This window comes from Ranitomeya imitator, chromosome 2 (assembly GCF_032444005.1).
Source record: "Ranitomeya imitator isolate aRanImi1 chromosome 2, aRanImi1.pri, whole genome shotgun sequence".
In the NCBI taxonomy this organism is placed as follows: domain Eukaryota; kingdom Metazoa; phylum Chordata; class Amphibia; order Anura; family Dendrobatidae; genus Ranitomeya; species Ranitomeya imitator.
Genome location: NC_091283.1, coordinates 648,261,622 through 648,287,224, shown reverse-complemented (window position 1 = coordinate 648,287,224; position 25,603 = coordinate 648,261,622). Strand labels below are relative to the sequence as shown.

Below are 25,603 nucleotides of genomic sequence, written 5' to 3'. Positions count from 1 at the left end.
CAGACTCGTCAGCCGATTCAATCAAACCTACTTCAAAATCGGCAGCCTTATCCAATGCAGCTCGTAGGACGCTATGGCTAAAAAGTTGGCCGGGCGACCTACAGACTAAACAAAAACTCTGTTCAATCCCATGTGAGGGGAAATTTTTGTTTGGGGAAACCCTAGATGACATTTTACAAAAAGCCGGGGATAAGAAGGGGTTCCCTAACCTGGCCACACCATTTGTTAAGCGGCCCTTTCGGAGTAGGAAGTTTTTCCGGAGACGTCCCCCAAGGGAACAGAACAGATGGGATGATGGGAGAAGGAGGGATAGGGGCTTCCTCTTTGGTAATTCCCCAAGAGATAAAAAACCCCATAAGTGACACCGCCCCCAGGGTGGAAGGGAGATTATCTCAATACCTTCTGGCCTGGGAAAAAATCTCAGCCAATACTTGGATTTTAAATCTGATAAAGATGGGACTTCAAATAAACTTTACCTCCCTTCCGCCCCAAAACTATGTGGTCACCCCACTAAAACCCTCACCTCAGCAACAACAGGCCTTGGAACAAGAAATCTCAAAGCTCATAATCAAGGACGTGATCCAAGAAGTTCCCCTACTGGAAAGAGGCAAAGGGTTCTTTTCCCCACTATTTCTGGTCCCAAAACCGGATGGTTCCTTTCGCACAATAATAAATTTACGGAAACTAAACAGTTATGTAAAAAATCAGACCTTCAAAATGGAATCAATAAAATCAACAATCAAAAACCTGTTTCCGAATTGCTTCATGATAGTACGCGTCGCTGAGATCCAACACTATCACGTCCCCATCCACAAAAATGCCCAGAAATACCTCAGACTAGCGGTAGTCATGGGAGGAGAAATAAAACAATACCAGTACAAGGCCCTTCCATTTGGCATTTCAGTAGCACCCCGTATATTTACCAAATTGGTAGCGGAAATGATGGCCCACATAAGAGACATTTTAATAATACCATATCTGGACGACTTCCTAATTGTCAGCAACTCAGCCCAACACTGTCGCCAACAATGCGACAGAGTAATAAAAATTCTAACGGAGGTAGGTTGGCTCCTAAATCTCCAAAAGTCAAAACTAGAACCGACCAGGGTTCAAGAGTTTTTGGGCCTAACTTTGGACTCAGGAATGTCGTCTTCCAGACCAGAAAAAAACAGAAAATATCAAATCTTGTGTCCAGAGCTCGCTCAAACCCTCATATGACCCTGAGAGAGGGGCAAAGTCACTGCTGGGGTCCCTTTCTGCTTGTCTCCCAGCAATACAGTGGGCACAAATTCACACGAGGGACCTCCAGTGGGATATTCTGAAGAATCATGTTACACTGCGGGGGACACCTAGAAGGACACATGACTCTAAATTCAAACACTATTCGTTCCCTAGCCTGGTGGTTAGATTCCAACAACCTATCAAAGGGGGTTCCGTGGGTAATAGACATATCTCGGATAGTTACCACGGATGCCAGTCCCACGGGGTGGGGAGCTCACCTGGACAACAGTATCACTCAGGGAGTCTGGACAGATCAAGAATACGAGGTATCCTCAAATCAAAAAGAACTTTGGGCAGTGAGCCACGCTCTATCATTTTTTCTTCCCAGCCTACAGGGGCATCATGTCTGGGTTTTTTCAGACAATCAGGTAGTGGTAGCCTACCTGAACCATCAGGGGGGACCAGATCCCAAGCCTTAACGAAGGCCACTTCCCAGATCTTCACCTTAGCAGAAGACAACTTCCTATCCCTCTCTGCGCTACATATAAAGGGGTAGAGAACCAAAAAGCAGACTTCTTAAGCCGTACCTGGTTAAAACAGGGGGAATGGGCGCTGAACCAAAGCATCTTCGATTGGATCACCAAAATCTGGGGGGTCTCTGTAATAGATCTCTTTGCCAGTGCAGAAAACAGAAAAGTAAGGGAATTTTGTTCTCTGAACCGCAGAGGGGGCCCTCAGGCTCTGGATGCATTCACGATCCCCTGGACTCAGGGTCTGGCATACGCTTTTCCCCCTCACATACTTATCCCGGCAGTTCTGCGGAAAATCAGACAGGACAGGGCGAGAATCATCCTAATATCCCCCTTCTGGCCGAAAACGGCCTGGTTTTCCTGGCTGAGAATCCTATCGGTCACCGATCCCTGGGTTCTCCCGGACCTCTTATCACAGGGACCAGTGTTCCACCCTCAGTCAGCAAACCTCCACTTGACAGCGTGGAATTTGAGAGGTCACTATTAAGGGCAAGGGGCTTTTCAGATAATTTAGTGTCTACGCTATTAAAAAGTAGAAAAACAGTAACAACTAAAATCTACGGTAAGAACTGGAAAAAGTTTCTGTCCACCTCTGGGGTAAAACTACAAGATGGGGTCCCAGTGGTCAAAATATTAGAATTTCTATAGAAAGGCTTGGATATGGGCCTCTCGGTGAGCACCTTAAAAGTGCAAATGGTGGCTTTAGGTGCATTATACAGTGAGAATATTGCCACTAACCCATGGGTAACAAGGTTTATTAAAGCTGCGATACGGTCTAAACCCTTAAAAATCAAAAGCCTTCCAACCTGGGACTTAAATTTAGTCTTATCAGCTCTGACAGAACCTCCGTTCGAGCCCATAGATTCGATACCACTTAAAATCTTATCTTTCAAAACGGCCCTTCTCACAGCTTTGACATCTGCCCGTAGAATTAGTGACCTCCAGGCTCTATCTGCGAACCCTCCCTTCACGCAAATCCTGGATGATAGGGTAATACTAAAAACAGACCCCGCTTATCTACCCAAGGTTGCTTCCAATTTCCACAGGTCCCAAGAAATAATCCTTCCTTCTGCCCAAACCCTAAAAATAAAAGAGGAAAGGTTCCACACATTAGATGTGAGAAGGCGTTTAATACATTACTTAGAATCCTCCCGACAGTATAGGAAGGAAGGGTCTCTTTATCTGTTTTCAGGGACCTAGGAAAGGACTCCAAGCCTCCAAAAGCACTATAGCTCGCTGGGTAACTGATGCGATAGCCTTGGCATACTCATCCACGGGAAACGCAGTTCCTGAGGGGCTCAAGGCGCACTCTACAAGAGCTATGGCGACCTCCTGGGCCGAAAGGTCGGAGGTACCAAAAGACAAAATCTGTAAGGCGGCCACCTGGTCATCACCTTCAACCTTCTTTAGGCACTACCACTTAGACCTGGCCTCTTCGTCTGACTTAACCTTCTGAAGAAGGGTCTTGCAGGTGCTGGTCCCTCCCTAAAGCAATAATCTCAGTAATTCTCTCTGGTAGTGCTGTCATGGGCGACTGAGAATAGAGTAGTTACTTACCGATAACGGTATTTTTCAGAGCCCATGACAGCACCTGCTTATTCCCCCCCCCGTCACGTGTGCAGTGAGCACCTTATTATACGAAATGTGTGTTTTTAATTTAGACACGGTGTAATCCTGATAAGTATTTTGTTAAAAATGGTATATTTTCCTGTTGTCACTAACCTGGAGGACCTCTGATGCTCTGTAAACCAAACTGACGCAGGAGAGAGGTACCGCCCTTTTTATCCTGTAGGTTTCCTGTCCCTGAAAGGCGGATTCCCTCTCTGGTAGTGCTGTCATGGGCTCTGAGAAATACCGTTATCGGTAAGTAACTACTCTATTCTTGCATTTGCCTGTGCACTTGTCTATTAGTCAAAACTGGAAATGGATCCTAAAATGAGCCAAAATATAAACCAATGAACTATATATTTCCTAGATCAGCTATACATTACACCTTTTCAATAATGGATTTAAATTGATTTCCCATAAAAAGAATTGATTACATACAGACTTTATAGCATTGTTTTTTACCCCCTAATTTTCCTTTTTTGTTTTCGCTTTTGTTTTTCCATTTCTTTAATTAAAGAGCCATAAAATCATTATTTTTCCATCTACATAGCCATATGTGAACTTGTTTTTTGTCGGACGAGTTGCAGTTTTGATTGGCATAATTCATTTTACCATATTTTGAACTTAGAAATGGAGAAAAAAAATAGTGAGGAGAAATGATGAATAAAACCCAACTTCATCAGTTTTGGGGGGTTAATTCTTATGGCATTAATTATGTGGCAACCAAGTTATGCAGGTCGCTACCATTATTGCGCTGCCATCCATGCATAGTTTTGTCTTTTACTATTTTAGCGGTTTCAAAAAATTCTGAACTTTGTAAAAAAAAAAAAAATGCAGTTTGGTGTATGCTGCCATTTTTCAAAACTGTCTGAGGGCTTGTATTTCACATGCTGAGCTATAGATTTTATTGGAATAATTTCAGGCTGCATACTAGGTTATTTATTGCTTATTGCTGTTAGCGCTGCCCGTCTTCTGACATCATTTGATGTCGGCCGGTGCGGTTTGCGATGCCCATGAATCCCAGCCCCGCAGTGTCTTTTCATTTATTCACACTGCGGGGCTGGGATTCATGGCCTTGAGCAGTAAATATGTTCGCCTCTCACTCATGTCCTTACACCTGCTTCAGACTGTGCGGCGTCAGCTGATCCCTTATCGCATGCCACGGCCATGAAGCCACACAGTCTGAAGAAGGCGGAAGGAGATAAGTGACAGTCGAAGATATGCACTGCTCATGCCCATCAATCACACCCTCACAGTCAAAATATATAAGACACCGAGGGGCGTTGTGTCGGGCAGGGCGGCCGCAGAGGCGCAGCCAGCCAACCAACGATGTCAGAAGATGGGCAGCGCTACCAAAGGGGTTGCTGTGTGTCATTACAAAGGAAAGTCACACCTCAGGCACGGTTTAATGGTCTCAGGGGACACATTGTATACGTGTTGAGTTCGACGTGTGCAAGGAGCATAATTTAATGAGCCACCTTGTACAAATGCAGCATTACTGCTGTACAAGGTGGCTGTTAAACATACAAACGCTTGGGGGGGATAGGTTCCTTTTAATTTCAGTTGTTGTGTCTGCGTGGCGGTGTTAGAGCCCAGGGTCAGCAGGAGGAGCAGAGTGTAGGCCGAAGCCTGCACTGGCGGCAGCTTTGTGTCTGTGTGGCGTTTGCAGGACACGTTGCCGGCTACACAGCAGGGGAACAGCTGGCGTTGCTGAACCCCACTGACACATTGGCGGGTGTTTTTCTCTGTGCAGCTAGCACTTCCGGGCACCAACTGGCGGTGTTAGAGCCCAGGGTCTGCAGGAGGAGCAGAGTGTAGGCCGAAGCCTACTTTGAGCAAGTTGAAAGGGAACCTTTAACCCCTCCCAGCATTACTGCTGCACAAGGTGGCTCTTTCAGTAACAAATGCCTGGGGGAGGGGGACAGGTTCCCTTAAATTTCAGTTGTTTTGTCAGCGTGGTGGTCGCAGGACACATTGCCGGCTACACAGCTGGGGATCAGCTGACGTTACTGAAACCCAATAACACTGGGTCGTATGTTTTGACTGTGCAGACGGCACTTCTGAGCCTTAACTGGCGGTGTTAGAGCCCAGGAATTACAGTTCAGGTGGTAGAAAGATGAACACAACAGGAGACCTGGATACTGTAGACACCCAATTATTTAATCAGGAAGAGGAGTGGCAAATTCCTGCGAGATCCAGGCCTGGTTCATTTTCAGAAAAGTAAGCCGGTCAACGTTATCGGAGGATAGTCGCATGCGACGGTCTGTTAGTACACCACCTGTGGCACTAAAGACACGTTCCGATAAGACACTAGCCGCAGGGCAAGCCAGCACCTCCAATGCATACTGCATACTGGCTTAGCTCTGGCCATGTATCCAGCTTAGACACCCAAAACTTGAGAGGGGAAGAGCCGTTTGGGAGTACAGTAAGAGGGCAAGACATGTAGTCTGTCACCATCTGATGGAACCGTTGCCTCCTGCTGACTGGAGCCGCCGGTGATGGTGTAGACATTTGGGGCGGGCACACAAAACTGTGCCACATTTGGGCTATACTGGTCTTGCCTTGGGCAGAGGCACTGCTTCTGCTCCCTCTTTGTGCAGAGCCTCCTCCACTGCCTTGACGCACTGAGCTGCTTTGTAAAGCACTAGCAGCACTGCTCTCAGTTGGACTGGAGAAGATGATGGAATTCACCAGTGTGTCTTGGTACTTCCGCATTTCACGCTCCCGGGTCAACGGTGTGATGAGGTTTTGTACGTTATCCCGGTAACAAGGATCGAGGAGGGTGTACACCCAATAATCAGCCATGTTGAGAATGTGGTCGATGCGGCGGTCGTTTCTCAGGCACTGCAGCATTAAAATCAACCATGTGCTGCAGACTGCCAACTGGCCAATAAACGCTGTCCCCTGCTTGAGACGTGATCTCTGCCCGCTCTTCATCACCCCACCCTCGCTGTACACACGGACTACTGGACAATTGTGTAACTCCCTCCTCTGGACGGATGTCTTCCTCCTCCATTGACTCCTCCTCATCCTCCTCACAAAGTGTCCCCTGCCTACGCCTTTGTGAGGAACCACGTGGCGCTGACTGTCCAGAAGCTGATGGAAATGGTGACTCCTCATCCTCCACCTCTTCCAAAACATCATCCCTTAGCGCTTGCAGTGTTTGTTGAAGCAGACAGATAAGGGGGACAGTCATGCTGACTAGTGCATCATCTGCACTCGCCATCCACGTGGAATAATCGAAGGGACGCAAAACCTGGCAGACGTCCTTCATAGTGGCCCACTCTGTGGTTGTGAAGTCTGAACAGCGCGGATTGCTACTTCTTTGCGCCTGATGCAGCTGGTACTCCATTACTGCTTGCTGCTGCTCACACAACCGCTCCAACATATGTAACGTGGAATTCCACCTGGTAGGTAGGTCACATATGATGCGATGTTCCGGAAGGCAGAATCGGAGCTGCAATGCGCGATCTTGCCGTGCTGGAACACCGCAAGTGAGCACACTCTAGGCGGACCTTGTGCAGCAGTGCATCAAGATCCGGATAGTCCCTCAGAAAACTCTGCACAACCAAATTGAGCACATGTGCCAGACATGGGATGTAAGTGAGGTTGCAAAGGGCCAAAGCTGCCACCAGATTTCGGCCATTGTCACACATTACCATGCCTGGCTGGATATTCGCTGGCACAAACCACACATCGCTCTCCTGCTTGATGGCATTCCAGAGCTCCTGCGCTGTGTGGCTTCGATTCCCCAAAGAAACTAATTTCAAGACGGCCTGTTGACGTTTGGCCACGGCTGTGCTCATGTCGGTCATAACCGGTAAACGTTCATGGGTCCATGTGGAGGTGGACTGTGACGGCTCCTGCAGCGATGATTCTGAGGAACTTGTGTATGAGGAGGAGTCAATGCGTACAGACTGGATTCCTGCAATCCTTGGAGCCCCACTCGCACGATCTGTACCCGGCTCAACAACATTAACCCAATGGGCAGTGAGGGAAAGCTATTGCCCCTGTCCATGTTGACTGGTCCACGCATCGGTGGTGATGTGGACCTTGCTACTGACGGCATTCAGTAGTGCGTGTATTATGTGTCCCTCCACACTAATTGAAGTCGATGCGTTAGCTGCCATCCATCCGACAACGGCTTCAATTTGATCTTCACGCAGCAGCGATGTACGGCGCTCTCCTACAAAGCTGCGCATGAAGGACTGTTCCCTGCTGAAACTGGGTGATGATGAGTCACCGGTGCCCGCAGCAGGCACAGAATCACCACGTCCTCTCCCTGCTCCGCGCCCACGCCCACGTGCCTTACTCCCTGCCCTCTTCATCTTGGTTGACAGATAAAGATAAGCAGAAAAGTACTAAGGCCTTAGTGTGCTTATTCCTGAACAGCTCCTCCTAACAGGTATAAGAAACACTAATTTTCTAAAGTGTGGACTAGACTTTAATATGAGCTAATGTGGCCTACACAACTGTAAAGTGGTGTGTCTGGTGAACTTTATTTATTTTTTTTTGGGGGGGGGGGGCAGATCTGACTACAGAGCGAGTTGCACTCACACGGAGACCGTGCAGACAGCCTCCATGTTATCCTATGTAGTGTTTATCCACAATTTAGCTGGATACGGGTGGAAAGCCACTAATAGGAAATTTTTGAAAAAATGTGCAGCAGGCTGCACTATTAGCAAAAAAGGACAATGTATTTTATGGTATGAGTCAGTAAGCTGAATACAGCCGGCTGTGGCTGCACACAGACTACATGGCGAGCTGCACTCACACGGAGATCGTGCAGACAGCCGTAAACGGAGCTGCAAGGCCCAAAAACCCTCCTCTGTTATCCTATGTAGTGTTTTTCCACTATTTAGCTGGATACGGGTGGAAAGCCACTAATAGGAAATATTTGAAAAAAATGTGCAGCAGGCTGCACTATTAGCAAAAAAGGACAATGGATAGAACAGTATGAGGCAGTGTGAACCACCCTGAGCTGAATACAACCGGCTGTGGCTGCACACAGACTACAGAGTGAGCTGCACACACACACAAACACACAGAGACCTTTCAGAACGCTGTGAAAGCAGCGCTGCAAGGCAAAAGCAAGGTGAACACACAGCGGTTGCTAAATTAGCCTGGGAAAAGCTCAATGAAGCAAATCGCTATCTCAACTGGCCCTCAGTCAGAACACAGCGTCCTGTCCCTAACTGAATTCACAGCAAAGTGAGCCCAAAATGGCGGCAGCGTTTTTTTATAGTGCATCATGACATCATTTCAGCAGCCAATCACAGCCTTGCCAGTAGTTACATGCCCACCATGCTGAACAGGATGTGCCCACACTTGCAATCATTCCTCATTGGCTGAATTCGTGCAGTTTGAATTCTGGAAACTTCCGATTCCGGTATCCGATATGCGGTAAATATCGTTAATTGGTATCGGAATTCCGATACTGCAAATATCGTCCGATACCCGATACTTGCGGTATCGGAATGCTCAACACTACTTACGGGTCCTACATTTCATGCAATCACATTATATGGCAGCGCACTGAAAAAAAAGGCCTTTGGAAATCATTTAAGGCACTTATTTTTTGCTTAAATATAGATTGTAGTTTGTGTTTTCATAAGCGCAAGATGCACAAATGAAACATTTACATAAATGTATACTATTCACCATCTAAAAATTGCAGAAATAGGTTTAAAAATGTATGCTAAAAAACACTAAAATAGGAACAAGTTCAATCTAGCTTAAGATTTTTGTGTTTCTCCACTGTTACGGAATATATAAAATAATAAACGGGGGAAGCTGTACATTGCAGAGAGCCATCAGGGTAAAAAAAAAACTTGGAAAAACTGAGGTTTGTATTATTGCACCTTCTAGTGGTTATACTATTATACTAATCAAACACAAAAAATACAACTTTTAAGATCATGTTCACACGGTCAGTATTTTACCTCAATGTTTGTAAGCCAAAACCAGGGGTTGGTGATAAGGCTGCTTTCACACATCAGGTTTTTGGTTTCAGGCAAAATCCAGCAAATTTGCTAAAAAACGGATCCGGCGTAAATTGTGAAAAACTGATGCACCTGATCTGTTTTTTAGCTGGATCCGGCTCTCTGTACTCCGCATGTTTTTGATGAGAGAGAGAGAGATTCATTCCATGCCATGCCAGAATCAAAAACAAAACAAAGCTTCTGGGCATGCTCAATGTGTAAAAAAACTGATTCGGTCGCCGGAAACGTTCATTCACACATCAGTTCCATGCATTTATTGCCGGAAATGTCCCTTCAGAAAAAAGTTGCAGGAGACGTTTTTTGTGTCCGGCAAAAAAGCCTGAAGGGACGGATCCGGCACAAAACGGATGAAACGCATGTCCTTCAGGTACAATCCGGCGCTAATACAACTCTATGGGAAAAAAACTGATCCGGATTGTGCCTGAAACCAAAAACCTGATGTGTGAAAGCAGCCTAAATGCAAAAATGGTGCATGTGTTTCTATTATACATTTCCTTTGGTTTTGGCTTATAAATATAAATTACTGACTGTGTGCACGTGGCCTAAGTAATTTGCATACAGCATTGTTGGGCATTAAATTAAAAACATAAAAATACAAAATTAAAAAAAAATATTTTTTAATCTTATAAGAACCAAAGACAGACATCTCTGAAGCTAATAGAAAATATTTTTAAATAATACTGTTTTTTTTCTATTCCTCATGGGATAATAGATTTAGCGTCAAATGAGAATCACACTGGAATACAAAAATCAAGAAAAAAATCTGTAGTACATACTGAATACTTTAAGATCATAGTACAGCAAATAATATTCACAGTATCAAACACCTTGAAAACAAATAAAATTCTAAGTAAACAATGTCTAGAAGGAACTCAATTAATGAGAATGAGTCACCCCTCCTACCATCAAACACTTAATAACCAAACGGCAATGTATAATAAAGAGGTCGAGCATGTCAGAGAAGGCTGGGTTATAGCCACGTGCAAGTGACCTTCTCCTAGCATCAGCCATAGTGGTTACATTAATGGATGAGCCATGATCAATAAAGTGCAAAGGGGGGTAGCAGCATATTTGTAGAACACTAATAACATGCCCACCCCACCTGCAGTGTTCCAAGGTGCCTATGCTCTATTATATGTCCCAGCTGCAGAAAAAGCAGCTGAGGGTTCAATATGTCATGTAAACCGTAAGTACTTAAAGTCCATAAAAAAGAGAAAATTTGATTAGATTATGACCTGCCATTTCACTTCTTTGCAAAGAGCCCCCTCAAAAAGGATGAGGGTTTGTGCATTCTTTGCAGATGGTAAAGAGTCAGTTCCATCCTGGCTTGGTCTGTTCTTGAGGTAATCAACATTCTTATAAAAGTGGCAAAGTGAAAAAAAAACTCAAGGATGCAAAGGAATTACACTTGGAATCCATTGTCATCATCCCTGGAAGGTGAATCCGGATGCTGGCCGCTACAACGTCTCTCAGCATCACGCTTGGCTTTTTCAGCTCTCCGTAAGAAATATAATTCCTTGGTGGCTACCATCGCCAGGATATGCAATGAGCTGATATTTTCACATTCCTCAAAGTCTGAAGGCGAAAGTGTTACATCATCATCTGTTGAATCATCTGTTGAATCGCAACGTCTTTTCTTGTTGGGCTGTGAAGATGTGGGCAGTTCCTGAGATGTCCATTCAGTTTTCACGCCTTGGACCACATCCTGCACAGCGACATCAGGACTCACAGTAGTTAAAGCATGAAAAGTTTGTCTAACAGGGTAGATAAGAGGCAGAGGTACCAAGTTACCAGCCACAGTGGGGACAACCAGTATGCCAGGTATGGTATGGTGCTCCATCTGTGTCATCGACGATAAGGCAATTGGTCTTTGCTGGATTGGAGGAGACTCGGGGTTCTTGTTTCCCTTCAGAGAGATTGTGCACTGGTTAGGGTCTTTACCATCCTTACGCAGCATGTCCGGCAAGGTCCGTCTCCGAGCATTTATAAACCAGTTGCTAATCTACACATGAAAAGAGAAAATGATCAGCTAAATCCTTACATAATCAAACAATTATTGTATTGCAGGGGGTGTACGAGATATAGAAAGCACTGCTAAGACATTGCATGGTATTGTAGAGCTGCCCCAAGTATGGGAACAAGGCCATGCTGTCATACCACAAAGTCAAGAGAGGCACTATTTAAGGGGGCAAATCATTTTTCTTTCAATTTTTTTTTTTTTTTGCAACAAGTACAAAAGCATTGACTGGTTCCAGAAAACCAATTTTGATACCCCCCCCCCCACCACCACCACCACTATTGTGTCATTATTATCCAACTACCCTAAAATACTGGCTTCAAAGGAGAACCCACTAGGTACTCATATACAAGAAATGTTTGGGGGTCATACCTGCAGCACTGTGAGATGAGTCTGCAGAGATAACATATCTTTCTCCGTGTCTGAGGGATAAGCATGGTGTCTGTGCTCATATAACCAGTCGTGGAGGACTTTCACAGCCTCTTTCGGCAGATTGCCTCTGCGCTTCCTCTTTGACCCGGGAACTTCCAGCTCCATGCTGTCATGCTCACTGTCAGTCGGGAAAGATTCCATTATCTTGGCCATAATTGGTCCTGGGGTGAGAAACATTGGGTCAAACAATGTTAGAGATATACACATCATGAAAAATGTATGGTTTATATAGTGCAGAAATGGCCGTCATGAACAATCTACCGGGACTGAAAGACATCACTGCACTACACGAGTCCGGTTACTTCCTGAAAATGGCCTTTTCCAGAGAGTGGTGAGGGGCTTCATTTACACATAATGGTCATCCTACTTAGCCTCAGACAGAATTACCAGTAATCAGTCAGAACAGATCCAGCAGCAATCCATTGACAAACAAGTTGTCCAGACTAAAAAAAAAACAAAAAAATTATTTCAACTGGATACATTTTTTTAACATTGAAAGCTAAATAGCTATCCGTTTGAAACTGATCCAGTAAGGAAAAACTGGATAGCTAGTTAACAGATCTGTTTTCCATAGACTTCAATGTTAAAAGACCAGATCCAGTTGAAATCAATTTTATTTAGCACAACTTTCCGACAATGGATTGCTGCTGGATCCGTTCTAATGAATGATTACTGTACATGTGAACAGAGGCTAATGTTCACATTTCCAGCAACAATTTAACAAAACTTATGCATACAGCATCCAGCTAAAGAAAATAATTATTTCAACTGGAACCAGTTCTTGAGTGGTCATTGTTCAGTCAATCGCTCAGGTCTGGACCTATCACACACAAGAAGCACTTGCCACCATGCTGATCTCCCCACTATTTGTGGAGGAGCAGGTCCCCATCAGAGTGGCTGCACAAGAATTACTGACAACATGACAACAGCCTAACAAGAAAGTGAATCAGAAAAGTCACCGCATCTATAATCCCGAATCTTTCAGAAACATTCCCACACGTGTTTATTCCACCAGCCTCCCACTTGCAGGGACAACTGCCCTTTGACATCACAGCACTGGTACAAGTTCACTATGACAGTGTAAGGAAGAAGTATACTTACGAGATGGGACGTAGCAGATGCTCAGGTCTCACTGGGTTCTTGGATCCTTGATCCTGGAAGTCCTTAGTCCTGGTTTTCTGTATTTATGGAGGTCCTTAGTCCTGGGCTCAGGTGAGATCAGTCACAGATTGTGATAGTTCTGAAATCTCAGGACCTTAGGTGACAGCTTTATCCCCTGACTCTCCAGGTTATGGGCGGGGTAGTGTTTGAATCCCGCGCTGTGATTGGCCATCTCTCTGGGGGACTCATGGTGTCAACTTCTTGTAACTTGCTATCCTGGAATTCTTTATCCTGGAATTCTTTATCTATTCCTATGCAATTAACTTTTGTTTCAAATGTTTTGAATACACTTGGTCCCCCGCTGGGCCGCCAGTGTGTTCATCATGCACCTCATCTCCACATTGCGTTTCACATGGGATTTTTTACATTTTTTTTCCTCAAAATTTGAAAAATTATTGAAGGGAGGAAAAGTGCATGACATTTTTTTTAAAATGGATTTTGAAGTAAAACTCTCCAAAAACTCATCGCAATCTCTTCTAAACCTCTTCAGGTAAAAAATGTCTCTAAAAAATATTGTTTCTTGAAGCAACTCACCTTTAAAAAAAAAAATCAGTGTGAACATCGTCTGAGAAATAGATGTGTCCAAGAGTAGGTATAAAAAATCATCCAGAAAAGTGAGATGATTTCTTTTTTACTTATCATCCATATACAATCCGTTTTTTTACACCAGCGTCTATTAACCTTTTGCAGTTTCCTAAGGAACAGAATTGCAATATATCCCTAAATATCGGATGTTACACTGTGGCTCGGTATGGCATCTGATTTGCGCACCTATAGACGTGAACTGGCAAGTCTCATCCCATTTTTAGAATAAACTTGTTGATGCTGCCATGTTTTTCACATTCTGAAAATAATCGCTCCTCTGCAGCACCCTATAAAATAGCATTGGTCAGAGTGCTGTCCATTTTGTACTTGTCTGTCCATTTTGTACTTGTGCTGTCCATTTTGTACTTGTGCTGTCCATTTTGTACTTGTGCTGTCCATTTTGTACTTGTGCTGTCCATTTTGTACTTGTGCTGTCCATTTTGTACTTGTGCTGTCCATTTTGTACTTGTGCTGTCCATTTTGTACTTGTGCTGTCCATTTTGTACTTGTGCTGTCCATTTTGTACTTGTGCTGTCCATTTTGTACTTGTGCTGTCCATTTTGTACTTGCGCTGAAAATACGGTCGTGTGAACAAGTCCTTATAGGAATAAAAAAAGGGATATTTCTCCATCTATACAAACATTTACTTGTGCTAAGGACTAATGATGGCATATTTTATATTTGTAATATACTTGCTTCTCCCAAAATGTCTCCATTACACTTTTCCAGGGATCTAGTGTTTGCTCAGGTTATCAGCGGTTACAGATATAAATGATATGTGCCTGATGAAATCAGTGTAGTGCAGCATCTGCAGCAACACTGCTTTTCTGTGATGTCAGCCATTTTGACAAAAAAAGAAAATGTAGGACCGCATTCAATTAATTGATGCAAAATTCAGTGATGCGATGTTGTGGATTCAGAAAGTCTCTTTTTTTACTTTTTTGAACTTATCACAAAGGAAGATATAACTGGCGCCATTACTAGTTAATGTGGAATGATAATAAAATGTCTAAAGTGACAAAATGTTCCCATCTCGGCCAGCTTTCCCACATACAGGACTCGAGCCCTCCTATCTTCTTTGTTGCCCTTTCTCTCCAATAAAATGTCAAACTTTGTTTCTCACTTCAAAAACCTGTCAAAAAGACTTAATTTCTCAGTCACCCATGACAGCACTACCAGAGAGAGGGAATCCGCCATTCAGGGACAGGAAACCTACAGGATAAAAAGGGCGGTACCTCTCTCCTGCGTCAGTTTGGTTTCCTGTCCCTGACAGGGAACCCTCTAGGATCGGTACCTAAGATCCGAAGCCGACCAGTCGACCTATGATGGCAGGGAGGCCCCTGTCACGGCTGGCGCGGTGTCCGACGTCGCCACTTCTGGGTCCGATGGGGCTACAGAGTGCGCGGAGGGAAGCGCGGCCGCCTCCCTGGATTGGGGTAGGGGCTTCAGGGACCCGGTGTGCCTCGGCGGCAGAGGCACTTCCTGATTCGGAGCAGTGGCATGGTGTGTGTGAGAGCACCAAGATGGCCGACGCACCGGATATAGATACGGCTACTTCCGGGTCCCGGGCAGAGCGCGCATGCGCAGTTGAATCAAGGGGATCAGCGCTTCCCTGGAATGCAGCCCTGGAGGAGGGGATGAAGCGGCGCCAAAAGTAGCCATTTAAAGACCGCTGTGGAGTCGCTCTTTGCTGCATGCAGTCCTAATAATGGAGGACAGCGATAAGCAGCTCCAGCCGGCGCAGCCCTTACAGCAGCAGCAGCATCACCACCAGCGCAAGCCAGATGCGCAAAAGAAAAGGTCCTCTGCAGGCACCCGCAGTACCCGCTCCAGCAGCCATTCCACGCCGCAGAGTAAAGCCTCCAATATGGCTAACCAGCCGACACCATCGACTTTGGATCTCATACAGGATCCTATACCTCCTCCAGAACCGGTACCTGTGGCTGCGCAGGATGGATGAGTGATCTTCGTGAAAGTTCACCAAATAATTGGGGTCCCCTTTTCTGTTTATTTTTAGGCAAGAAAATGAACGGAGAAAACTAAGCATAGAGCCTGCCCCTTATGCAGAGAACCCCTGTTGCAAAACTGGGATAAGAAATTGTGCGGTTCCTGTATAGGACAAGTCCTTTGTGAAGAAACCCCTAGTTTCGCCTCTGAATTATGATCTGTAATAAGATCAGAGGTAGAAACAGCATTTAAATCCCTTAAAGGGGAAGGGGTCAAGGAGAAAACACCTGTACCCTATTCTCACTCCGATTCTTCTAGTTCTGAGGGGGATGCTTCACACAGACAGGGTTCCGCCTCGGATTCTGAGAGCGGAGGCCGCCACTGCTTCCCCTTAGACGAAGTAGATGCTCTTGTGAAGGCCATAAGATCAACCATGGGGGTCCTAGATCCACATCCTTACAAAACTGTACAGGACATTATGTTTGGAGGCCTGGGCCACAAAAGGCGTAGAGTCTTTCCACTTAATGAAAATGTTCAAGCCTTAATTAAAAAGGAGTGGGAGAGACCAGAAAGAAAAAATTCATCCGTGCCCTCCCTTAAAAGTAACAGTAACCGTTAGTAAGTAACAGTTAGTAAGGCCGAAAAAAGACATTTGTCCATCCAGTTCAGCCTATATTCCATCATAATAAATCCCCAGATCTACGTCCTTCTACAGAACCTAATTGTATGATACAATATTGTTCTGCTCCAGGAAGACATCCAGGCCTCTCTTGAACCCCTCGACTGAGTTCGCCATCACCACCTCCTCAGGCAAGCAATACCAGATTCTCACTGCCCTAACAGTAAAGAATCCTCTTCTATGTTGGTGGAAAAACCTTCTCTCCTCCAGACGCAAAGAATGCCCCCTTGTGCCCGTCACCTTCCTTGGTATAAACAGATCCTCAGCGAGATATTTGTATTGTCCCCTTATATACTTATACATGGTTATTAGATCGCCCCTCAGTCGTCTTTTTTCTAGACTAAATAATCCTAATTTCGCTAATCTATCTGGGTATTGTAGTTCTCCCATCCCCTTTATTAATTTTGTTGCCCTCCTTTGTACTCTCTCTAGTTCCATTATATCCTTCCTGAGCACCGGTGCCCAAAACTGGACACAGTACTCCATGTGCGGTCTAACTAGGGATTTGTACAGAGGCAGTATAATGCTCTCATGTGTATCCAGACCTCTTTTAATGCACCCCATGATCCTGTTTGCCTTGGCAGCTGCTGCCTGGCACTGGCTGCTCCAGGTAAGTTTATCATTAACTAGGATCCCCAAGTCCTTCTCCCTGTCAGATTTACCCAGTGGTTTCCCATTCAGTGTGTAATGGTGATATTGATTCCTTCTTCCCATGTGTATAACCTTACATTTATCATTGTTAAACCTCATCTGCCACCTTTCAGCCCAAGTTTCCAACTTATCCAGATCCATCTGTAGCAGAATACTATCTTCTCTTGTATTAACTGCTTTACATAGTTTTGTATCATCTGCAAATATCGATATTTTACTGTGTAAACCTTCTACCAGATCATTAATGAATATGTTGAAGAGAACAGGTCCCAATACTGACCCCTGCGGTACCCCACTGGTCACAGCGACCCAGTTAGAGACTATACCATTTATAACCACCCTCTGCTTTCTATCACTAAGCCAGTTACTAACCCATTTACACACATTTTCCCCCAGACCAAGCATTCTCATTTTGTGTACCAACCTCTTGTGCGGCACGGTATCAAACGCTTTGGAAAAATCGAGATATACCACGTCCAATGACTCACCGTGGTCCAGCCTATAGCTTACCTCTTCATAAAAACTGATTAGATTGGCTTGACAGGAGCGATTTCTCATAAACCCATGCTGATATGGAGTTAAACAGTTATTCTCCTTGAGATAATCCAGAATAACATCCCTCAGAAACCCTTCAAATATTTTACCAACAATAGAGGTTAGACTTACTGGCCTATAATTTCCAGGTTCACTTTTAGAGCCCTTTTTGAATATTGGCACCACATTTGCTATGCGCCAATCCTGCGGAACAGACCCTGTCGCTATAGAGTCCCTAAAAATAAGAAATAATGGTTTATCTATTACATTACTTAGTTCTCTTAGTACTCGTGGGTGTATGCCATCCGGACCCGGAGATTTATCTATTTTAATCTTATTTAGCTGGTTTCGCACCTCTTCTTGGGTTAGATTGGTGACCATTAATATAGGGTTTTCATTGTTTCTTGGGATTTCACCTAGCATTTCATTTTCCACCGTGAATACCGTGGAGAAGAAGGTGTTTAATATGTTAGCTTTTTCCTCGTCATCTACAACCATTCTTTCCTCACTATTTTTTAAGGGGCCTACAGACTAAACAAAGGAAATATCCCTTTAAGGAAGAGGCTTCTACGTCATGCGACAAGGCCCCTAAACTTGACGTAGCAGTAGCCAAAGCGTCAAAAAAATTTGCATTGCCCTTTGAGGACATGGGAACTCTGAAAGATCCCCTCGATAAAAGAGCCGATACCTTCCTTAAAGGGGCCTGGGAATCGGCAGGGGGATGCTTAAGGCCTGCAATAGCAGCCGCGTGTACTTCCTGATCTTTAATGATTTGGATAGATAACTTGGAAAAACAACAAAGAGACCGGGTATCCAGACATAAAATGATTGAATCAATTCCCATGATTAGAGGGGCGGCAGCCTTTTTGGCAGACTCGTCAGCCGATTCAATCAAACCTACTTCAAAATCGGCAGCCTTATCCAATGCAGCTCGTAGGACGCTATGGCTAAAAAGTTGGCCGGGCGACCTACAGACTAAACAAAAACTCTGTTCAATCCCATGTGAGGGGAAATTTTTGTTTGGGGAAACCCTAGATGACATTTTACAAAAAGCCGGGGATAAGAAGGGGTTCCCTAACCTGGCCACACCATTTGTTAAGCGGCCCTTTCGGAGTAGGACGTTTTTCCGGAGACGTCCCCCAAGGGAACAGAACAGATGGGATGATGGGAGAAGGAGGGATAGGGGCTTCCTCTTTGGTAATTCCCCAAGAGATAAAAAACCCCATAAGTGACACCGCCCCCAGGGTGGGAGGGAGATTATCTCAATACCTTCTGGCCTGGGAAAAAATCTCAACCAATACTTGGATTTTAAATCTAATAAAGATGGGACTTCAAATAAACTTTACCTCCCTTCCTCCCCAAAACTATGTGGTCACCCCACTAAAACCCTCACCTCAGCAACAAAAGGCCTTGGAACAAGAAATCTCAAAGCTCATAATCAAAGACGTGATCCAAGAAGTTCCCCTACTGGAAAGAGGCAAAGGGTTCTTTTCCCCACTATTTCTGGTCCCAAAACCGGATGGTTCCTTTCGCACAATAATAAATTTACGGAAACTAAACAGTTATGTAAAAAATCAGACCTTCAAAATGGAATCAATAAAATCAACAATCAAAAACCTGTTTCCGAATTGCTTCATGATAGTACGCGTCGCTGAGATCCAACACTATCACGTCCCCATCCACAAAAATGCCCAGAAATACCTCAGACTAGCGGTAGTCATGGGAGGAGAAATAAAACAATACCAGTACAAGGCCCTTCCATTTGGCATTTCAGTAGCACCCCGTATATTTATCAAATTGGTAGCGGAAATGATGGCCCACATAAGACATTTTAATAATACCATATCTGGACGACTTCCTAATTGTCAGCAACTCAGCCCAACACTGTCGCCAACAATGCGACAGAGTAATAAAAATTCTAACGGAGGTAGGTTGGCTCCTAAATCTCCAAAAGTCAAAACTAGAACCGACCAGGGTTCAAGAGTTTTTGGGCCTAACTTTGGACTTGATAACGCAGGAATGTCGTCTTCCAGACCAGAAAAAACAGAAAATATCAAATCTTGTGTCCAGAGCTCACTCAAACCCTCATATGACCCTGAGAGGGGCAAAGTCACTGCTGGGGTCCCTTTCTGCTTGTCTCCCAGCAATACAGTGGGCACAAATTCACACGAGGGACCTCCAGTGGGATATTCTGAAGAATCATGTTACACTGCGGGGGACACCTAGAAGGACACATGACTCTAAATTCAAACACTATTCGTTCCCTAGCCTGGTGGTTAGATTCCAACAACCTATCAAAGGGGGTTCCGTGGGTAATAGACATATCTCGGATAGTTACCACGGATGCCAGTCCCACGGGGTGGGGAGCTCACCTGGACAACAGTATCACTCAGGGAGTCTGGACAGATCAAGAATATGAGGTATCCTCAAATCAAAAAGAACTTTGGGCAGTGAGCCACGCTCTATCATTTTTTCTTCCCAGCCTACAGGGGCATCATGTCCGGGTTTTTTCAGACAATCAGGTAGTGGTAGCCTACCTGAACCATCAGGGGGGACCAGATCCCAAGCCTTAACGAAGGCCACTTCCCAGATCTTCACCTTAGCAGAAGACAACTTCCTATCCCTCTCTGCGCTACATATAAAGGGGTAGAGAACCAAAAAGCAGACTTCTTAAGCCGTACCCGGTTAAAACAGGGGGAATGGGCGCTGAACCAAAGCATCTTCGATCGGATCACCAAAATCTGGGGGGTCCCTGTAATAGATCTCTTTGCCAATGCAGAAAACAGAAAAGTAAGGGAATTTTGTTCTCTGAACCCCAGAGGGGGCCCTCAGGCTCTGGATGCATTCACGATCCCCTGGACTCAGGGTCTGGCATACGCTTTTCCCCCTCACATACTTATCCCGGCAGTTCTGTGGAAAATCAGACAGGACAGGGCGAGAATCATCCTAATATCCCCCTTCTGGCCGAAAAGGGCCTGGTTTTCCTGGCTGAGAATCCTATCGGTCACCGATCCCTGGGTTCTTCCGGACCTCTTATCACAGGGACCAGTGTTCCACCCTCAGTCAGCAAACCTCCACTTGACAGCGTGGAATTTGAGAGGTCACTATTAAGGGCAAGGGGCTTTTCAGATAATTTAGTGTCTACGCTATTAAAAAGTAGAAAAACAGTAACAACTAAAATCTACGGTAAGAACTGGAAAAAGTTTCTGTCCACCTCTGGGGTAAAACTACAAGATGGGGTCCCAGTGGTCAAAATATTAGAATTTCTACAGAAAGGCTTGGATATGGGCCTCTCGGTGAGCACCTTAAAAGTGCAAATAGCGGCTTTAGGTGCATTATACAGTGAGAATATTGCCACTAACCCATGGGTAACAAGGTTTATTAAAGCTGCGATACGGTCTAAACCCTTAAAAATCAAAAGCCTTCCAACCTGGGACTTAAATTTAGTCTTATCAGCTCTGACAGAACCTCCGTTCGAGCCCATAGATTCGATACCACTTAAAATCTTATCTTTCAAAACGGCCCTTCTCACAGCTTTGACATCTGCCCGTAGAATTAGTGACCTCCAGGCTCTATCTGCGAACCCTCCCTTCACGCAAATCCTGGATGATAGGGTAATACTAAAAACAAACCCCGCTTATCTACCCAAGGTTGCTTCCAATTTCCACAGGTCCCAAAAAATAATCCTTCCTTCCTTCTGCCCAAACCCTAAAAATAAAAAAGAGGAAAGGTTCCACACATTAGATGTGAGAAGGCATTTAATACATTACTTAGAATCCTCCCGACAGTATAGGAAGGAAGGGTCTCTCTTTATCTGTTTTCAGGGACCTAGGAAAGGACTCCAAGCCTCCAAAAGCACTATAGCTCGCTGGGTAACTGATGCGATAGCCTTGGCATACTCATCCACGGGAAACGCAGTTCCTGAGGGGCTCAAGGCGCACTCTACAAGAGCTATGGCGACCCCCTGGGCCGAAAGGTCGGAGGTACCAAAAGACAAAATCTGTAAGGCGGCCACCTGGTCATCACCTTCAACCTTCTCTAGGCACTACCACTTAGACCTGGCCTCTTCGTCTGACTTAACCTTCTGAAGAAGGGTCTTGCAGGTTCTGGTCCCTCCCTAAAGCAATAATCTCAGTAATTCTCTCTGGTAGTGCTGTCATGGGCGACTGAGAATAGAGTAGTTACTTACCGATAACGGTATTTTTCAGAGCCCATGACAGCACCTGCTTATTCCCCCCCCCCCCCCGTCACGTGTGCGGTGAGCACCTTATTATACGAAATGTGTGTTTTTAATTTAGACACTGTGTAATCCTGATAAGTATTTTGTTAAAAATTGTATATTTTCCTGTTGTCACTAACCTGGAGGACCTCTGATGCTCTGTAAACCAAACTAGAAATAACGAAAAATGTCGGGAGCACTACCAATAGACACAAAAAAAAAAAAAAATATATATATATATATATATATATATATATATATATATCAAATAGGGTGCTACACAATGCATGAAAAATATAGATACCAAACAAAAAAGAGGAAAGGCATTGCATAAAAAGCATGCACACCTGTAAACCAAACTGACGCAGGAGAGAGGTACCGCCCTTTTTATCCTGTAAGATTCCTGTCCCTGAAAGGCGGATTCCCTCTCTAGTAGTGCTGTCATGGGCTCTGAGAAATACCGTTATCGGTAAGTAACTACTCTATTCTTGCATTTGCCCGTGCACTTGTCTATTAGTCAAAACTGGAAATGGATCCTAAAATGAGCCAAAATATAAACCAATGAACTATATATTTCCTAGATCAGCTATACATTACACCTTTTCAATAATGTATTTAAATTGATTACATACAGACATATAGCATTGTTTTTTACCCCCTAATTTTCCTTTTTTGTTTTCGCTTTTGTTTTTCCATTTCTTTAATTAAAGAGCCGTAAAATCATTATTTTTCCATCTACATAGCCATATGTGAACTTGTTTTTTGTCGGACGAGTTGCAGTTTTGATTGGTATCATTCATTTTACCATATTATGAACTTAGAAATGGAGAAAAAAAATAGTGAGGAGAAATGATGAATAAAACCCAACTCCATCAGTTTTGGGGGGTTAATTCTTATGGCATTAATTATGTGGCCACATAATTCTGCAGGTCGCTATCATTATTGCGCTGCCATCCATGCATAGTTTTGTCTTTTACTATTTCAGCGGCTTCAAAAAATTCTGAACTTTGTAAAAAAAAAATAAAAAAAAATGCAGTTTGGTGTATGCTGCCATTTTTTAAAACTGTCCAAGGGCTTGTATTTCGCATGCTGAGCTATAGATTTTATTGGTATAATTTCAGGCTGCATACTAGGTTATTTATTGCTTTTTTGGTCAATGCATCTGTACAGGTCACTATTTTATATTTTAATAGACTTTTATGGATGTGGTAATACCAAATATGTAGATTTTTACATTTCTATATTTTTTACTGGGGAAATGAAGGAGCGATTAATGTTTTTAAATATGTATTTTTTTTACCTTTCACTTTTTAAGTCCCCATTGAAGACATCAATCTGAAAAAGTTTGATCGTTTGTTGTATATACTGAAATACCATGGTACTGCAGTACTGTCAATCATGAGTAGCGGTTATAAATGCAGTAATGTCAATAACTGACACCAGTACTGCCAATCACTGATAGCACTGTTATCAGCAATTGGCAATACTGCTATCAATCACTGGCAGCAGTTCTGTAAATCTTTGGTAGCAGTCATAAATGCAGCTTTCAGTGATTGACAGCATCATGAAAGGGATATATAGCAGAGTTTGGAGCTCAGCTGGTGTCAGCGTTTTGTGGAGCGGGCACCAGCTTCATCTATGGCATAAAGGTAAATCACGGAACCTCTAGTAATCTAGAGTAGAGAATATTAATAACATTTGTGTTTCAATTAGTCAATTGTGTTAATGATATGACTAAAAATTGCCCAAAATTTGCCAAAAGAGTTTTTGAGGAGTTTTGAGTTAGAGGAAGAATTTAGAGCGTTTCTGGTCTAAAAACTCCTCAAAACACAGTATGATCAGTGTTTTTTGAGGTGGAAAAGTCCAGTAATTTCAAAAGAAATCCGTATCAGAAATCCGTGCAGATTTTTAATGTGATTTTCAGTTTGTTTTTTAATATAAGTTTTTACAGCTTTTTTTGTTGCCCTTTGGCTTAATTGACAAGATTACCCCAAATTCCACTAGGAACACACAACTTTAGTGCAATATGCTTTTTACAACCACATTGTTAAAAACTTGCTGTATGAACAATGTCTATCAAAATCCACCAAAAGCTTATTCAAAGAGTGTATGAGGCAATCACAAATAAATAAAAAAAACACTGCATGAACAAACGCCGAGGGACATTTTCCTTTTGAAATTAATGCTGATTTCTTGTGGCTTTATTTATTTAAATGGGATATTAGTTTGCACAGCACAGTTAAAAATTCTTTTAGGCCCTCAGAGCACTTATTATATCCCCTGCAATGTGCAGTTAATGTACGCCAAGTCCAGGTGTACACAGACAAAATGAAGGCATACATTTCTGAGGTAATTTTATCGGGCTAAACCATTTATGCCAATGCAAATTGTGTTTTTCATTGGTTTTGTAAGGCTAGGGTCACATTGCGTTATGTGACCGCGTTTAACGGACTACGTTACACTGCGGCATAACGCGGTGTAACGTAGTCCGTTAACGCCGCCATTGTCTGTAATGGCGAACGCATCGCTAGCGCACGGCCACATTGGGCGTTCGCTAGCGATGTGACGTCATTTGTGACCGACCGCGAACGCTGCTTGCAGCATTCACAGTCCGTTCCTCGCTAGCGCAGATCAGGGACCTGCGCTAGCGGGATCTGCTAACGCGATCTCTTTTGGGACATTGCGTTAGCGCAGTCCGTAGCGCTATGCGATAAACAGACTGCCCTAACGCAATGTGACCCTAGCCTAAGAAGATGTATTGGTCCCAGTTTAGTATGATGATAAAGTCCCATTCTTTGGCTTCATTAGACTCTACATCAGATTTAATGAAACAAAAGTAGTACAATAAAATGAATGAGCAACACGAACAGACAGCACAATTACAAGATTCATTTCTGTGGTAATTTTTTTTTTTTTAGGGAAGAAAACCAACTGTTTCTAAAAACAAAGAAAATTGTATTTTTCCTTATTTCTCTGTTTTACCCCTTCAAACATGGAGGTGCAGATAAAAATGATTGGTCCCATTATTATTCGCCCCTTTATTTACCTGGTATCATACTTTTGTTATGAGATACTCTACAGAAGATTACATGAGACGAAAATGCACATTTAGTAATATGAAGACAAATCAGAATTATGGGATTCAGTTCTGGGATAATATTTGGGGGAAACCAACTTGTGAAAGAACCCAGGTGCCATTCCTGTACTAGGCACATTAATTTGCAAGTTAATTGCTGAACCTCCAGAAGCTTTCAGAGGCAAAATCAGGACTCGGTGTTTATTGTGCATATACTCCTCAACATTGAAATTAAAACCAAGAATCACAGGCTGGATATACATCTTAATGATATGGAGATGATGAAAAAGTATCAAGTACAACTGCCATGCACACAATTACACATGGCATGCTATTATTGATTTCATGCTCAAGGAATTTTCTACCACACTGAATACACTTGCAAATCATCAAGGTCCACTGCGGACAGCTCCCTTTACAATTGCCAGCCTATGACATTCCAGATGAATTTTTGGGCACTTTTCTACTGCACTTTCTTACCGCAGAGGACTGATATATACATTAATTTGAAAACACAAATAACAAATAATTTTTTTTCGAATTTGAAAGGTCCAGGTGGAAACCACCCCACTTGATCTGAATGGGCTGACCCATTTCTATGAGCGAACGTATTAGTCATTCATATACATTACTAGTGATTAAATTCTTTTCGAGATCACCGTACAGGGAGTACTGAGTAGAGATATTGAGTGGCCAACAGTATATAACATCATGCCAAACAAACAAGATTCCGAACTGAGCAGCACCAGGTAACTAGTAATCTTCACAGGCTATAGAACATATGGGACCGGCTTTCCATCAGAATTAAAAAAACAACAATTGATGCATCCATGGGCGGTGCTCTACATATAGCAGAACAATAGAGTTACACACTATGTAAGCATAAAAGATGTGGCACTCACCCCAAGATTGCTGAAAAACAATGTCCTTTAATTCGCCTT

The 25,603-nt window shown here is 43.7% G+C and overlaps 1 protein-coding gene across 1 annotated transcript; it reads right to left on the bottom strand.

Annotated features, from left to right (window-relative positions):
- Positions 1-10,763: 10,763 nt before the first annotated feature.
- Positions 10,764-11,963, bottom strand: LOC138666779 (homeobox protein TGIF2LX-like). The gene is made up of 2 exons (XM_069754953.1): positions 11,751-11,963; positions 10,764-11,363 (listed from the first exon to the last, which is right to left on the bottom strand). The coding sequence occupies exons 1-2, from the start codon at positions 11,961-11,963 to the stop codon at positions 10,764-10,766; spliced, it is 813 nt and encodes a 270-aa protein (XP_069611054.1).
- Between the last annotated feature and the right edge of the window lie 13,640 nt (positions 11,964-25,603).

What these genes read in the sequence shown, in the direction of transcription:
- LOC138666779 (XM_069754953.1), bottom strand. Translation starts at nt 11,963, where the DNA reads ATGGCCAAGATAATGGAATCTTTCCCGACTGACAGTGAGCATGACAGC. An exon ending in CTCATCTCACAGTGCTGCAG is followed by an intron (nt 11,364 to 11,750) that starts GTATGACCCCCA and finishes TTTCATGTGTAG; the next exon opens with ATTAGCAACTGGTTTATAAA.